The sequence below is a fragment of the Mycotypha africana genome (genome assembly GCF_025528875.1).
Source record: "Mycotypha africana strain NRRL 2978 chromosome Unknown BDF20scaffold_4, whole genome shotgun sequence".
NCBI classification, from domain to species: Eukaryota; Fungi; Mucoromycota; class Mucoromycetes; order Mucorales; family Mycotyphaceae; genus Mycotypha; species Mycotypha africana.
In genome coordinates, this window is record NW_026515728.1 from 1,859,327 (window position 1) to 1,874,464 (window position 15,138).

The 15,138-nt window shown below is 37.4% G+C and overlaps 6 protein-coding genes across 6 annotated transcripts; 2 read left to right on the forward strand and 4 right to left on the reverse strand.

Annotated features, from left to right (window-relative positions):
* Window positions 1-277: 277 nt before the first annotated feature.
* Window positions 278-3,306, forward strand: BDF20DRAFT_463588 (uncharacterized protein). The gene is made up of 6 exons (XM_053075511.1): window positions 278-685; window positions 1,351-1,445; window positions 1,548-1,652; window positions 1,725-1,859; window positions 1,934-2,818; window positions 2,902-3,306. Exons 1-6 carry the CDS (start codon window positions 373-375, stop codon window positions 3,085-3,087), a joined length of 1,719 nt encoding a protein of 572 aa, XP_052937535.1. The 5' UTR covers window positions 278-372; the 3' UTR covers window positions 3,088-3,306.
* On the reverse strand, window positions 3,164-5,136 carry BDF20DRAFT_463585 (uncharacterized protein). Its single transcript, XM_053075510.1, has 5 exons — window positions 4,386-5,136; window positions 4,139-4,295; window positions 3,999-4,053; window positions 3,796-3,918; window positions 3,164-3,706 (listed from the first exon to the last, which is right to left on the reverse strand). Exons 1-5 carry the CDS (start codon window positions 4,648-4,650, stop codon window positions 3,290-3,292), a joined length of 1,017 nt encoding a protein of 338 aa, XP_052937536.1. The 5' UTR covers window positions 4,651-5,136; the 3' UTR covers window positions 3,164-3,289.
* Window positions 5,137-6,168: 1,032 nt separating this feature from the next.
* On the forward strand, window positions 6,169-9,315 carry BDF20DRAFT_912490 (uncharacterized protein; the record flags this gene model as incomplete). The annotated part of the gene is made up of 5 exons (XM_053083961.1): window positions 6,169-6,326; window positions 6,408-6,721; window positions 6,788-7,435; window positions 7,513-9,141; window positions 9,221-9,315. 5 exons carry the CDS (start codon window positions 6,169-6,171, stop codon window positions 9,313-9,315), a joined length of 2,844 nt encoding a protein of 947 aa, XP_052937537.1.
* Window positions 9,316-10,573: 1,258 nt separating this feature from the next.
* On the reverse strand, window positions 10,574-11,887 carry BDF20DRAFT_818075 (uncharacterized protein; the record flags this gene model as incomplete). Its single annotated transcript, XM_053077319.1, has 2 exons — window positions 10,574-10,941; window positions 11,170-11,887. The coding sequence occupies 2 exons, from the start codon at window positions 11,885-11,887 to the stop codon at window positions 10,574-10,576; spliced, it is 1,086 nt and encodes a 361-aa protein (XP_052937538.1).
* A 1,296-nt stretch (window positions 11,888-13,183) lies between these two features.
* On the reverse strand, window positions 13,184-13,483 carry BDF20DRAFT_818695 (G-protein gamma-like domain-containing protein; the record flags this gene model as incomplete). The annotated part of the gene is made up of 2 exons (XM_053077400.1): window positions 13,184-13,298; window positions 13,371-13,483. The coding sequence occupies 2 exons, from the start codon at window positions 13,481-13,483 to the stop codon at window positions 13,184-13,186; spliced, it is 228 nt and encodes a 75-aa protein (XP_052937539.1).
* Window positions 13,484-14,890: 1,407 nt separating this feature from the next.
* BDF20DRAFT_817908 (uncharacterized protein) lies at window positions 14,891-15,073 on the reverse strand (the record flags this gene model as incomplete). Its single annotated transcript, XM_053077300.1, has 1 exon — window positions 14,891-15,073. A coding segment is annotated over one exon (183 nt), but the record flags the coding sequence as incomplete, so codon positions are not given.
* Between the last annotated feature and the right edge of the window lie 65 nt (window positions 15,074-15,138).

Below are 15,138 nucleotides of genomic sequence, written 5' to 3' on the forward strand. Positions count from 1 at the left end.
GCGCCCGTTTTTTAAGACCCGTCGATAGAATTGCATCTCGTCTTCTTTTTATGGATCGGCTACCGTCTTCAGCCATCGGAAATATCAATAAAAACAATGTGCATTTACTATAGTAAAATACGGGTTGTGCTGAAGAAGTAGGCTTCATACATTCCCGAAGTTGAAATTTGAATTCTCATCAAACCAAAAAAAAAAAAAAGAAATCAGCCAATAATATTTGAAAACCAATTATAAAACTCCTTGCATTCAAATTAAAGGGTGGGATTTTACGCGGCAAGGTTTATTTTTCTCTTGAGATAAAATTTTTTGCTTCTTTTTCCTTTTTCTTTCCCCATTTACTCTCTTAAGCATTATTGTGTGCATTTAAAAAGAATGGACAATACCAATAATTATAATGAAGAATACAACCCTATGTCACAGTATGATCCATTTTATGGAGCAGTAGGGAATCAAGCGATGAATACTTTTGGCGGTAGTAGCAGCAACAACAACTTTCGCCGTGAAAATAATGACTATAATAATAACATGAATCGAAATAATCGAGGAGGAGGTGCTATGAGAGACCCTAGAAGACGTGAGCGGTTCAATGACAATAATAAGCCTTACAATAAGAGCAATAAACCAAATGCTCGTGGCAGAGCGGCGCTCGCTAAACATGAGTATCAGGAGGATTCAGATTATCATGGTAAGCTTTCTTTATATAACATGCGTTAATCATATGGTATTCTTCCCTTCCTTTGCCGACAACCACATCATAGACTTCTTTCTTCACTACTACTGTTTCTCTTGCTGCTCGTATTCTCTTCTTTTCAGTCAATTCAGTCTACTTTCTTTGACATTCTGTTGTGTATCACTGACAGCTGCAATTTTTGATTATCACTTCACACTCATTCTATCCCTGCAGCTTTTTTTGAACAACTTGTATACTTCAATTGATCGGATCAGTCATACTCTCATCGTGTCAGAAGGGCTAAGTTTGCCTGTCATCATCATTCTCTCTCTCTCCCTCTTTCTTTTTTCTGCGTCTTTCTTTTCAACTAAAGAGAAGATACTTACTATCATTAACTGAAAATGAGAGCTCCTCCTCTTTCTCCAACTACCATTGTGATTTACTTATAGCTAGCACAGACAGCTTAGACATACACACAATTATCTTTGTTAGCAGAGAAAAGTCCACGACGAGCAAGAGAAACAAGTAGTCCCTACAATCTTTTCAAATCATACCACTTATCAGTTGCTATCACGATCAACCCACCATATATTTCCCCTTGATTCCTATTGTTTCTCCTTTCTGCAGAAAATGTTTATAGTAATTCCTTCCTTTTGTCTACTTTCTATGATATCATTCAGGATATGACGATAATAATGAACGTTTACCTCCACATATTGAATCAAGAGTTGCTAGAGAGAAACCCTGCAGAACATTGTTTGTAAGAAATGTTCAGGTAAATTCACCTTCCTATTTCTAACAGAAAAAAGCGAGGAAGATCTTCATTTTGGCTATAACATGCGTCATACATTTTCTCTAAAACTCTTGATATATTTAGTATGCAATTCCTGAGAATGAAGTGCGAGCTTTATTCGAAAAGCATGGTGAAATCAAAGATGTTTTCAATTTAATTGAAAATAGAGGCATGATTTTTATAACTTTTGTAGGTTCTCATAAAAACTTAGCCTTAGAGAAGATTACGTATTGACGCTCTCTTATCTTTCATTGCACATAGTATGATGTTCGTGCAGCTGAACGTGCCAAGCATGCCTTGCAAGGAACCTATCTAGCAGAAAGAAAAATAGATGTACATTATTCTTTACCCAAGGAAGAAGAAGAGAAAGCTCGGTGTGATAGGACTAAAAATCAGGTAAACATTTGAACTTTCAGTATATTTGAGACGAAAATGTCCTTTTCTCTAATCATTTCGAGTATGATAAAAAGGGTACTTTACTTTTTACACTGAAAGGTTCAAGTATTGAATTGGATGATAATGAATTACACAGATTGATGTCTTCATTCGGAGAAGTGAAGGCTATACGTGTGCCGAACTTTAAGAAAAGTCAAGCACATAATTATAGTCAGCATGAAAGGAATCAACAACGTTTGGTCGAATTTTACGACTCAAGAGCATGTGTGGCTGCATACGATGCAACCTACGATAAAGAGTATAACGGTGGTAGGTGGGATGTGGCCTTCTTTTGGGACCATCCTTACAAAGAACGTGTCAATTCACATGCGAGGAGGGAGAAGAACTCCGAAAGAGAAGATAACATGGGTAGAAATAGACGTCGTAGTGATTCCACAAGACGCGATTACAACAGCAGTTATAATAGCAATGAACCTTTGATGGGTACTCATAATGTCAACAGTAATCACCATTATACTACCTCACCCAATCATCCCGCTCCTCATCTTAATCCTATTCCTACAGGTCTTCCATCAAGTGCTGATCCCAGATTACAGCAATATAATCAATATTATCAACAGCAGTCACCGTTACAGCAACCCTTAGGTATTGCTCCTCCTGCGGCTGCTGCGGCTACATCTGCCGACACCGTAAGATTAGAACAAGCTCAAAAAGCACAACAAATTCTTTCCATGTTAGCTCAGCAACAACAACAACAACAACAACAACAACAACACCAACAGCCTGCTACACAGCAACTGACGGCACCTTTTCAACCTACAAATATTCAGTCTCCACCTGTTCCTCAGCAACAGATGCCTTTGCAGCCTCACCAGCAACAGCAACCACAAAGCTACGTTCCTCCAGTACCGCCTACAGAAGACCAAGCTTCTCAAGTACAACAATTATTAGGTTTATTGGTAAGTTTGTTAGGCGTTCGATACATGTATATTTTTATATTGATAGTCGAGATGCATCTTCTAACCACCCTTTCGTGTTGTAGAGTCAAGCTGCTCAACAACAGCACACTCCTGCTCAACAATCGGCTCAATTACAGCCTCACTCAACAGCTGCACCTGCACCTATCATATCTCAGGGTGTTGCACCTATTCCAGGTATGGATCCTGCTACTGCTTTAACTCAACTAGCTGCACTACTTCAACAGCAGCAACATCAACAAAATCAATAAATAAATTCTGAATCTGGATATAATATTCGCGTCTATTTTTTCTCTTTCTCTTGTTTTCCTTTCCCTGCTTCGCCCTTCAACATGATATTTTGTTTTAGTTTTTAAATGACTCATTGGTGTTTATTTACAATAGATCTAAATGCATTTAATTCAAGGGAATGGGGAGGCGCGAAAAAAAAAAGGGATGGTTACAATAGATTAGTTATTTACGAATTACTTTTCGCTTTTTGGTATAGTTAAAGTCATCATCATCGTCTTGATAACTGTCTTCTTCTTCATCGTCATCATCAATAATAATTCGATTTCTTCTACTGCTACTATTCGTAATTCCTCTTCGCCCTGATCGTGCTTCTGCTGCTACTCCCGCTAATTCATCTTCTTCCTGTTGTAATGCTAAAGCCATAGCAAAGTCATCATCTGTATTTGGTATTTCTGACATGGGATCATCGATCTCTTCCTCTTCCTGTCCATCCTCTTCCATATTGTTATTTCTTTGTTCCTCTTCTTCCTCATCGTCTTTGATGGTTGACGGTTCTGGAGTGCTTGGTGTGATAGGTGTACCAGGAGTATTAGGTGTACTAGGTGTAGTTGATGCTGGTGATTTGGATTCTACCTCGGACTTGAAAAGGAGAATAATTGAAGAGCTTAGCCTTACACTTCGAAGACATCTATCAAAACATCTTCTCTTTCATTCCTTTGCTATGTTACCTTTAATTTTTCCATACGATCTGGATGCACAGCTTTCATCTTTTTGATATTTTCTTGTACTTTTTCTAATTCAGCTTTCAATCGTCTCATTTCCTCTCTTTTTTGTTCAAGAATCACTATAGGCTAGTAGTCGAAAAGAAAAAAAAAATCAGACATAACAATCTCTATACTCATAGATCCGCCAAATTCAACGCAAATATTACATCTTCTACTTTTGGTAGCTCAATATTCTTCCATACTGATTCTGGTAGTTCGTATCTAGCAAATTTAGATAAATGTAGGGTTAACTGTCTTTTCTATTCTATTATATCTTCGTTACTTCAACATAAAGCAGTGAACTTACGCCTCCTTATTAGCTATCACTCTTTTTCTTAGTTCTTCACGAGAAAGTTTGCCACCTGTATTTACAATACAATTGTTTTTACGTCGAATATGACTTCCTTGAATCAGTGAGTTTTTCTGTCCAATAACCTTAGGATCAATATGCAAACCAGCAAACTCTGTTGTTGTTGGTTTTGACGAAGGGATATAGATGATTATGTTCAGTTATTACAGGTATACAACCCTAAATTTCTTTTTATCAAACATACCAGCTGTGCTTTGTTGACCAAGTAAACGTTGCAACTGCAAATTCATTTGTGCGTTGGTTTTACCAGGCAAACAGCCACTTTCAATAATCTTGGCCCAGTTACCAATGCCAAATTTCATCAACGCCTTTCGCAAGATTTCTGATTCTTCTTCGGTCCAGCCGGGTGAAAGTGTACAATTCCAAAGACTGGCAGAATCATTGGAACGAAGCACATTACGTGCACCAGCTGTCATACTACGAGGTTTGGCTGCTATACTGTTGCTCATGTTATTCTACTTTGTTTTGTTTTTGAGATCCAACTGAAAATAGAAGGAGACTTATTGAAGAAAGGGACAGTTTTGTGAGTTTTATAAAACTTATTGATCGCTTTCCCAAATTTGACCTTTATGACGCGACTTAAACGCGCTGCAGAAAGTCTCAATTTTAAATCAGCAGCTTAACGGAAAATGCGTTTTTGTAGCTTTTCGTCTACAAATCTTACTAGTAGGCACCCTTTTTTTTGATCACTCAAGAAGAAAACTGAGATAATTCGACCTATTGAGCTTTATCGATTTTACCTGCACAGTGTTTTCAGTTTGAAAATCCAAAGTTTTCAAAGTGCCTTCATTTTTGAGCGAGATAACGAATCCAAAAAAAAGGAGTATTTGAATGTTCTCTTCATTCTTTCTGCCAACCAAACATTATAGTCGCTTTCAGTTTGCCAGTCGTTCATAAGAACCAAATTAGGATGCATTAAAGTCTTGAACTTCAGTTTCTCAGATAATGACTGAAAAGTAACAGTTTGCTTTGATAAATATAAACATTGCTCTATTTGCTAATTTTCGTAAGAGGATGTAATTCACCCATAGAGCTTACACTTTATGCATGTTACATGGCCTAAATAATAGCTACTATAGAAACTCCTGCTTGCCAGACTACACAAAAATTCCGGGAAGTAAAGATGGTGTTGAATGCTAATAAGGTTCAGCCTGTCTCTCTACAGTAACCTATTTATTCAACAATTAAAATGCCACACAACGATTACAATGTTGGACCTTGAACTGACCAAGAACTTTCTTTTACTATCAAACATATCTCTGAAAGGAGTAATGTAGTGAATGATGCTTTATCAAGGTTTTCTCTTTTGGAGCTTGACGTTAAAGATACTACCGAAAATGACCCGAAAAACCTTTACTATCATTCAATAACCGAGGACAGCAAATATTATAAGCCATTGCTTGATAAGATTTATCACTACAATGCCCATTTTTAGTTACTCAAAGGGTCAAACAGAAAATCAAAAGAAATCTTTAAAGACAAATCGACCAGCGTTTTGTACGGGTTTCAACGACCGAAGATTAAACAACGAGATTTGGAAGTTGGCTGAGGCAACGCCCAAAACTACCTCGAGTAATTCCAGTCAATCAAGCGATGGCCATGGGCACTTCGAAAAACATGCGTTCTGGGTGCGACCTTTTACTAGCTATTGATGGCCCTCTGCATTTGACGATCTTAAGAAACATAGCACCACTTATGAGCCATTTTCTCAGAAGATCATTAAAACTCAACTGTTATAATTTGAGGATTGAGAAGAAAGCAGTGTGACGTTCTTCAGTCACATTTTTCTGCTTTTTTGACAGGAAAAAAAAGTTAAATGCAGTTGTATCAGCTGTAGTTACTTCCTCTGAAGCGAATAACAATATTTCGATCGGGTTTACTCGTCCCTTGATTTCACTTCTACTCTTGTAAATCTATTTAGCTCATATAGATCGCCTATATCGACGTTTTCAATTACTACATTGGGGATGCCAGCAATTAAAGCAGCAAAGAAAGCAGCAGTGCCTGCCGAAAAATTGTCATTGAAGAACATTGCAAAGCATAAAGCACCTTACAGTATTAATCTTACAAAAAATGCGTGCGGCAACATCTCAGAATATCCCATTGAATTTACAAAAGATTCAAAGTGAGTATCTTGTACTGAGTCAGTTTAAAGCGATGCACGTTCTTTCGACTTGGCAGTGATCTGATCTAATTTCACCTTTAGGTACTTCTTTTCTTCTGTCGGATCTTGTGTCAAGATTTATAGCGTTGCCACTGGTGCTGTTGTCAAAGTGCTTTCACAATCGCCTTCTCTGGGAGGGCATTTAGATACAATTACTCGCGTTATTCTGAACCCAAAAAACCACCTTCAGTTATATACAGCCAGTTTGGATGGTACAATCAAACTCTGGGATTATAATGATGATATTTTACTGAAGACTTACGATATTAAGGCACCTATTCAGTCGATGGAGATTTGTCAAAGGACACCTGAATATGCATATTTAATTGTGAAAAAAACAGATAAAGATGGAAAAGGTAATAATTTTCAAAGGCAATATTGTAGATTATTAGTTGTAACTCTGTGTATTATGGTCTTTCTAGACATAGCATCGAATAACACAGCAGTTTATCGATTCATGTTTGGCAGTTCAGATCAGGATAGTGGATTGCGTCGTATTCACACATTGACAGATTGTCGTTCCATTGATATCAGCAGTGACGGAAAGTGGCTCGCATTTGCGGCTCGATTCAAAGTGTATATTTGGCCAGTAGTATTAGAAGAAGACATGGTGATGGAAGACGATAATGATAAAGCAGATGTTATCGAAGCACAATTGAGGCAACATGCTTTTGTTGACATGACAACGGTGCTCAAATTTCACCCTTTTAAACCTATCTTAGCTGTAGGTGATGAATCTGGTAAAATTACCCATATTACCAACTTCACGTCTGAAAACGAGAAAGATTATATACGTTCCATTCATCATTGGCATCATATGCCTGTGGATTGTTTGAAGTTCATGGAAGATGGTTCATATTTAATGTCAGGTGGTCAGGAAGCAGTTATTGTTATTTGGCAACTTGATACAGGACATAAGCAATTTCTGCCTAGAATGGGTGGCGGTGTGACATCTATCACCATATCTCCCAATCATCGATATTACTGTGTTGGGTTGAAGGATAATTCAATCAGATTGATCAATAGCATTAGTCAAACTATTGAGCAAGTGATTCAAGGTCTACAATATGGTAAAAACTCACAGCTTCTGATAAGTGGATTCAATTGCTAGTGCTAACAATTTTATTCTACTATCTATAAATAACAGCCAAAGCAGAAAGTAACATGAATCCTTTATCCACGGGTCTTATTATTGAACCTCGTAATCGCCATGTTGTACTGAATGGTGTTCAAGGCAGTCTTCAATTTTACAATGCCATTGCTGATAGTCATGTTATGGATTTGGAAGTGGTTCCCATGAACCGTATTGTTCGTTCCGGTGAAAGGGAAATTATTCATGCCCACGTTGCGCACGTTGCCTTTTTACGTAGTGGTGAATGGATGGCCACCGTGGATATGCGTGATGATAAAATTACCACACCTGAACTCTTCCTCAAGTTCTGGCAATGGGATCCTGATACCCAGAGTTACAAGCTTCACACTCGTGTGGATTACCCTCACACCAAGCCTATCACCTCCTTAATTTTCAATCCCACCTCACATTATCGTCATAGCAAGGGCTTAATGGCCATAACCACTTCAGAGGATAAAACTTTCAAAGTATGGAATTTAAGTCAAAGCGGTAGCAATAACCAAGCAGCCTGGGTCTGTCGTTCTGTCGGTGTCTATCGTGACGATACCCCTACAACCGCTACTTTTTCAGAAGACGGTAGCATTTTAGCCGTTGCTTTCGGTCAAGCCACCACTATTTGGGATCCTTATTCCAATTCAATTCAGGCTGTTTTTGCTCAGCCTAATTCCGAAATTGTCGAGAAACTAGCATTTTTGGGTGACAATTGTCCCTTTTTGATTGCCATATCCAAAGAACACCTTCATGTTTGGAACATTTTGACATGTAACGTTTGGTGGAGTTATAAGATGACAGTGGATCACTTTTCAGTCAATAAGGACAGTAATCAGTTCGCAGTTGTTCAAAATCACCCCTCTTCTCGTCATACCACTAATATCAAAAAGAATGATGATAATGGGCTAAAATCACGTATTGTTGTGTTTGATCCCAAATCGTCCGTTCCTCTTGCACTTTATCATTCAAACTATACTTGTCGTGGTATCGCATGGCTTCCGAATAAGGTTCAACAGCAACATGACGGAGACGAAGTTTTCCATTCGTCTTCAACACTTATTTGTTTGACCAACACTTATGAACTCATTCTTCATTCTGTGAAACCTTCCACCACAACAGAATCTGCCGGGCAACAGACAGAGAATGCCATGGTCTCAACAACACCAGCAGATCTCCAAAATAGCACCATCACAACCGAGAAATCTTTGTTTAATGACATGTATGGTAAACGGGAAAATGAACGTGAGACAGACGAGCAAACTCGTATACGCCTTAAACAAGCACAAGCGTTACGTGAAGAAGCCATGACAGTTAATTACAGCAGCAGAAAGGGCAAGACATCGTCATCAATACATAGAAATGGAGAAGTGGAAGATGAGACAGGATTATCAGCACCTAGTCATGTCCTCCCTGGTGTAGAATCCTTATTTGATACGTTCATGACATCTATTATGGCGTTACGCATTGAAAATGACGAGGAGAAGACATCAAGTTCCGTGGATGCAATGGACGTGGATGTTAATGGTATTGAAGGAGAAGCAGAAGAGAATCAAAATACTTCAACAGAAGATCAGCACTTAGTGGGTGATACCATTTTGGGTTTCGCAGCAGAAGATCTACCCACCTTGACTGAATTCTTTGCAAATGGCTTAGGTATGTATAATAAAGCATTTGATTATTTTATACATAAATCTAATCATTTTTGTGAATTTGGTTTTAACCTTTTTCCCAGCTCGAAAACCGGTCGTTGAAAAGGTTCAATCAGACTCTTCCTCGGACGATGATGATTCAGACGACGAAGAAGATCCTTCAAATATTGACTGGTAGATTTATATTTATTACATTACATTTTGTATTTTTGAAAAAATCGACAGGTTTCGTTATACTTCTTATGAATGGGGTAGTATTTTTAAATTGAGCAATCATTGGTTGTTTACTTACTGCAGCGTTCTTAATGCTGCTGGTTGTCATCACTGATATTTTTGCCACTTTTCAAATGATAAAGATAATGTATACTGTCCTGTTATTAACAGAGGATAAGTACACAACAGCCTTTGTTGGGCTGGTAACCTTAAGAAATATATAATAGAGTTTTTTGCTTTGTGAAAACATCATAATCTACTCAACGTCAAATGATCCAGAGATTATGGTCAATCTGTTTCACTTGACTCGAACTTCTCGTCATTAGCCTAATACTTGAAAACGTCAGAACTCAATTAAATAGTGTAACTAAGGGTTAGAATTACCTGCCCTTTTGAGTAAGAGCCAGGAACACGAGATTAATAAAGAGGTTCTCGTCATTTGGTTACAATTTTCTTTCGAAAAGGATGATCGCAAATTAAATTTGCTATCAAAACAGACAAATTGCGGTATAATGAAGCTCACACAGCCAGACGATAATAAATGTACAAAAAATTCTACTACAGTGATGGGATAATACCACTTCTGAAATTTATTGGGAAAAGTGCCTAACGTCAAGCAAACCTTGTTTTGGACGTTTGCTCTTCGAGAATGCCATAAAATCGACGCGATGGAAGTAGATATTATTGCGTTAGTATATGACCGCAGCTGCTTCCTGTCGTCAACTCGTTCGCCTGAATCATAGACGAAGTTGAAAGAGCAGGGTAACTTTTTCGTACATGATCAACATAGTTTTTCCTCTTGACCTATTGTCGAATACTAAAACGTTATTTATCTTTTCCGGGCTTTTAACATACAATTAATGACAATTAGATGCAGCACAAATTAACCAAGTATGTAATTGTAACAACAGCTTTTTTCAGTTTCTCCACCCCTAATGCATTCATGACTAACAGATATCAGGAAACGTAGTTGAAAATCAGTAAAAGCTAAAGTAAAGGTCATTTAAGGCTTTAATGTAGTAAATTTTCTATTATAATTAAGATAAAAATTGCTCTTGCAAAAATCAAATTGGTTTATATGCGAAGGTATTAATCAAAGGTATCTGAATAAGTGAGCGGCTCAAGCAATTGGCGCAAATTTGGTATATTTAAAAAGAAAAAACAAAAAAGACCAAGCATGACGATGAGTCGGGTGTATGTAAAAATTGCTATTAGCATTGTAGCTACTGCTGCTGACTAACCTTAACGGCAGTATTCAAAGCTGTTCTTTTACAAGTGACCCATTGAGATTCCAAGTCCTGAATCCATGATAAAATGATTTTCAAGCGATCTTCTAAGGCACTTGTTTGGAGTAAATTATAGCGTTCAGAATTACCCACAGGAAGGACAATACCTGACCACCAACATATGACCACAGGTTGAAAAGGAGAAGGTAAGACACCGTGAAGACTCTGAACGGAATCTAGCCAAACGGGGCCTAGCAGGCCATCCACAGCACTACAAAAGGAGTTGGTAGGGTTACTGTAAGCGAGTTCACTTATGAAATTGTGAATACGGCTTGATAATTTGATGGCTGTAGCGGAAGGTGGAGCTGTAATTAGGGGATTCATTAAAGAGAATGAATCGCCAGGAGGTGATGTTGGTGTAATAACAACAATTGCATCTTGGCCTTGGTTAAGTACTTGTGCTGTTGTTGCTAGTTCTTCAGGGGACAAAGACGAGTCCGAGAGTTCAGTATCTGTTTTTTCTTGTTGCTGTCCTTTTTTCCATTGCTGATTTATGCTTTCAAAATGATCAACCCAATGTTGGCTGTTGTTACTGCTATTGTGCATCATCGGCGATGTCCAGTTAATTTGTGATTCCAGTTTTAATTCAATATCTGCATAAATCAGATCATCGGTTTCCTCATGGATATTGATAACTTTAAAACGATCAAGGCCTTGAATATCGATGATAAGACTGTCACTTCTTTGATCTACAGATTTAACTTTTACTATTGTACCCTTATGGCCTTCGAAAGTGGCAACATCCTGCCGTTGTTTACTGATGATACCAAGGCAAAAACATTGATACTTTTGACATGCAAGTAAGGACCGGATGAAAGCAGATCTTTGTTTCTCGGTAAAAATAGGAATTCTGAGCTTTTGGTATGGTAAAACGGGGAAATCAAAGACATTAATGGGTATATTCGCAAAATTTGAATAAGGATCAGTCGATGGTAATAACTGAGTTGTATTCTTACTGAGAGAAGTAGTTTTGGCAATTTCAAGTCCATAACTGCTGTAACGCGTATCGTTATTGATTATAGTTAATATATTGTTCAAAATGTGATTCGTAGGTTGCTTTTGAAGATACTGAAAACTGGGCAATCGCTTTTGACATATGCAGCACGTGTCATTAGCTATCTTATATCGAAGTAAACATAATTTGCAAAAGGTGTGGCCGCAATGATTAGTGATAGGATTTTCAATCAGATGCATCCCAATAGGACACCGAAGGACATCAATTGCATGCGATCCAAGTTGCTCAGTGGTCATAGCAGTAGAGGCAGCTTGGTTAAGTTTAGTAATCGACGTATCTAAACACAAACTGGGACCGAAAAGATGCGACTCTGCTTTACATTGTTTGACAGGACACGCAAATATTGAATGTTCGAAAGCCTCTAGAGACGGCAAGCATGATACGCAAATAGTATATCCGCATGATATTGTTACAGGCTCCATTAGTTGATTCTGACAAACAGCACACTGCAATGAATAAAACATATTTGGGAAGCTTTATCTAAAGTAAATATAAGACGGAAGAGAGGCAATGATGACAATGAAGATACTGACGCTTGTCATTCTTTATTTATAAGGATTTTGTACTTATAGTAATTACATAAATCATCGAAAACGGAGTTAATTAAAATAGATTTAGCATTGCAATTTCCTGGAAATCACCTTCATCTGCTGTATTTTCGATCCTCACGCAAATCAGACAAGCTTACTCATTTTGCAGATTTTGACTTTTACCTAATGGAGGATTGCTTCGAAGTTTGATTTGCGCAAACTTCGGTGTCGTACGAAGTAACGGGCTTTCGACAGGATAAACTAAGAATAAGACGTCTTCCAACAATCATATTTCTTGTTATACTTTAATCTTTTCCTCAGATTTTTCTTAAGTACTAGCCATGCCATAAAGCCTGTTATGTAAGTAATCTACAAAAGATGTATGATAGCGATTTCGAGTATACAAGATATGTACAGTAAAAAGCAACAAGGTGAAGCATACTTAAGGAGATATATACATCTGACAAGAAAAACAGTGACTACTGTAGTAGAGCAACAGTTCTATAGTACTTATTATCATGTTAACATACTCTGACGTTTATATCCAAAAGCGTACATATGTAAGAAAATACGTAAAATATATTATGGATACTGTGATGATTGCTGAAGTCCATGCTTAAACACTCTGTTGAGCTTGTTCGATCAAAAAGTTACAGCTACCTTCCCCAGAAACTCAATGCCCTGAGATTCGAGGGACACTTTTCTAAAAATTTTGTAAGATTACAGGAGTACATCGTGAGCTTCACCGCATCTTCTTCTTTTTTCTATCGCCTTAGACACATTTTAACATACAGCATGGATTCTTTGGCTCTAGTAATATATGCATCAATAGTTTTATTTTCAGATAACCATGGAAATAATTAATTTGTTGACTTTGATTATGTACGATGAACTAATGATAATTGTGAGGAAAGAACAATGAATACTGGTTGTTATACTTGGTTTGCATTTTGAAATGATTGTGTGAAAGCTGTTCGTTACGTGCTAAGCCCTATAATTATTCTACATGATTGTACATCCACAGCCGGCTGTAGGTTCTGCGAAAGGATCAGGATTCCGATTTCCCCAAACAGACGGTACCATCATGTCTTGATTTGTTTGGCAGTATTCAATTAAACTAAGCTTGAGAAATTAATGGCATTGTTCATTGAACTTCAAAGTACAATGAAATATTTCGAAAAGTACTTACGATCGACTTGCTTCTGATATAGGTATACGAGATATTTCTAATTGCTCTTTTAATTTTTCATTTAATTCGAGCAGTTTTCGTAGCTTAGCTTCTGCGATGGCTTGTCGTGGCATGGTTGAATCGTGATATATGTAAGAGTGAGAAGAGTAATATTGGCCAAGTTGTAGCAGTAAAAGAAATGTTTTAAATCCGTCAGGAGAGAGCTTTATTATTAAAGAAAAGAGAAAGAGATCTATTAAGGAGTAATTTGTTGTATTCTTATCTACTCCATGAAGCTAGTCCATTTTTTCCTATGCTGGATTCAAAAGCACCAGGTCTCTGGTGCGGTCCTTCTGTCCAACATTTGAAAACGTAGCTGAACAAAAATAGTTTACAACGTACACAAAAAAAAAGACAAATAAATATATGCTGCAGCCGACAAATAATATCTATCTCTGGCTCTCTTTCTTGATCGAGGGCAGATCAATTTAAGCTTTAACACATAGGAGATAAAAGCCCAGCGTGGTTACACTACAATATTTTCGGCTCAGATTTAGGACTTTTTTTATTTGGCAAGATTCAGATTAATCAAGTGATTGTTTTTGGGCGAAATTCGGACACTTTTAGTAAGTTATCTAAGATTCGCTTCTTTCTGCACGCATCTGTTCCTTCAGTCTGTCTGAAACAAACCTTACAATCCTCAGGCGTAACCGTTTTGAAGGCTTCCACGACACGTAATATCAGAGCGTCATTGTTGTCTAATGGATACCTCTTATTTTGATTACAATCAATATGTGATATTTTTTGGTATCAGAAGAATTATTTAGTTTAAGTAGTTAAAAGTAGAGACTAAGTGAGTCAGCGAGACCGAACTATAGTTCTTGGAGGATTTTTATTTTGGTTTAGAATTTGGATGGTCTTTTATATGAATGCGAGTTCTTATAGTGGAATTAAGAAAGTAGTAATTACAATCGACTAACATTGTTCCTGTTAATGAATTGTACAACGCCGGTGTGCCTGGAATCTTATTTGTTCCAGTATATCATAACTGGTAAAGTCAGTAAATCTGGATTGTTTTCCAGATTGTTATATGAAAAGAGGTCAGACCGTGACATAATAGTATGGTGCTTCCTTCGACACAAATCACAAATTAGATTTCCATCTTTATCATGTGCTCGTAGTTGAGTGGTTTGTTGGGATTGATGTTCTGAATAGGTTTTCTTGAATTTTTGCTTATTGTGTCGATAACCTTTCGGAAAATTATCTACATCCATCGGTGTAGGTTCATTAACATCATCCTTTGGTTGAGCGGGATTTTGACTGTCTTGTAGTTTTGCTCTATCTTCTACTTCGACAGTTTTGTTGACAAGCTGTTCCAAAGTAGTTAGATTGAGTGCAGCTTGCAATGCAATCAAAGAGAGACGAATTTCCGGTTTATCCAAAACTGAGTAAACACCGCAATCTTGGTATCTTCAGCGTGCTTTTCAGTAATTAAGCTTAAGAGGTACTCAAATTTTGTAGTATGTAATTGAATGGATCCGTTAACTTCTTTTCGACATTTTTTGACATTTTTTGAGTCCCTTCAAACGTCTTCGGTAGTCAATCTCTTCATAAATGCCAAATCTACCGATTAATGATTCTCTCATCGAGTGCCACTTTGCGAGAACTGGTGGTGGACGACGAGATAACCAGTTTTGGATATCTTGAGGCATGTATGCTGCAAGTTATTGAGCACACAAGTCTAAATAACTCACACCAGAAAGTTTGGCAGTATGTTCATAATCAAGAA

Excerpts from the sequence above, each read along its gene's own strand:
- BDF20DRAFT_463588 (XM_053075511.1), top strand. The coding sequence starts at position 373 with ATGGACAATACCAATAATTATAATGAAGAATACAACCCTATGTCACAG. Across the intron at positions 686-1,350 it reads GGAGGATTCAGATTATCATG|GATATGACGATAATAATGAA; the intron begins GTAAGCTTTCTT and ends GATATCATTCAG. Across the intron at positions 1,446-1,547 it reads TGTTTGTAAGAAATGTTCAG|TATGCAATTCCTGAGAATGA; the intron begins GTAAATTCACCT and ends TGATATATTTAG.
- BDF20DRAFT_463585 (XM_053075510.1), bottom strand. The coding sequence starts at position 4,650 with ATGAGCAACAGTATAGCAGCCAAACCTCGTAGTATGACAGCTGGTGCA. Across the intron at positions 4,054-4,138 it reads GTGATAGCTAATAAGGAGGC|ATACGAACTACCAGAATCAG; the intron begins GTAAGTTCACTG and ends TAAATTTGCTAG. Across the intron at positions 3,707-3,795 it reads ATCGTATGGAAAAATTAAAG|TCCGAGGTAGAATCCAAATC; the intron begins GTAACATAGCAA and ends CTCCTTTTCAAG.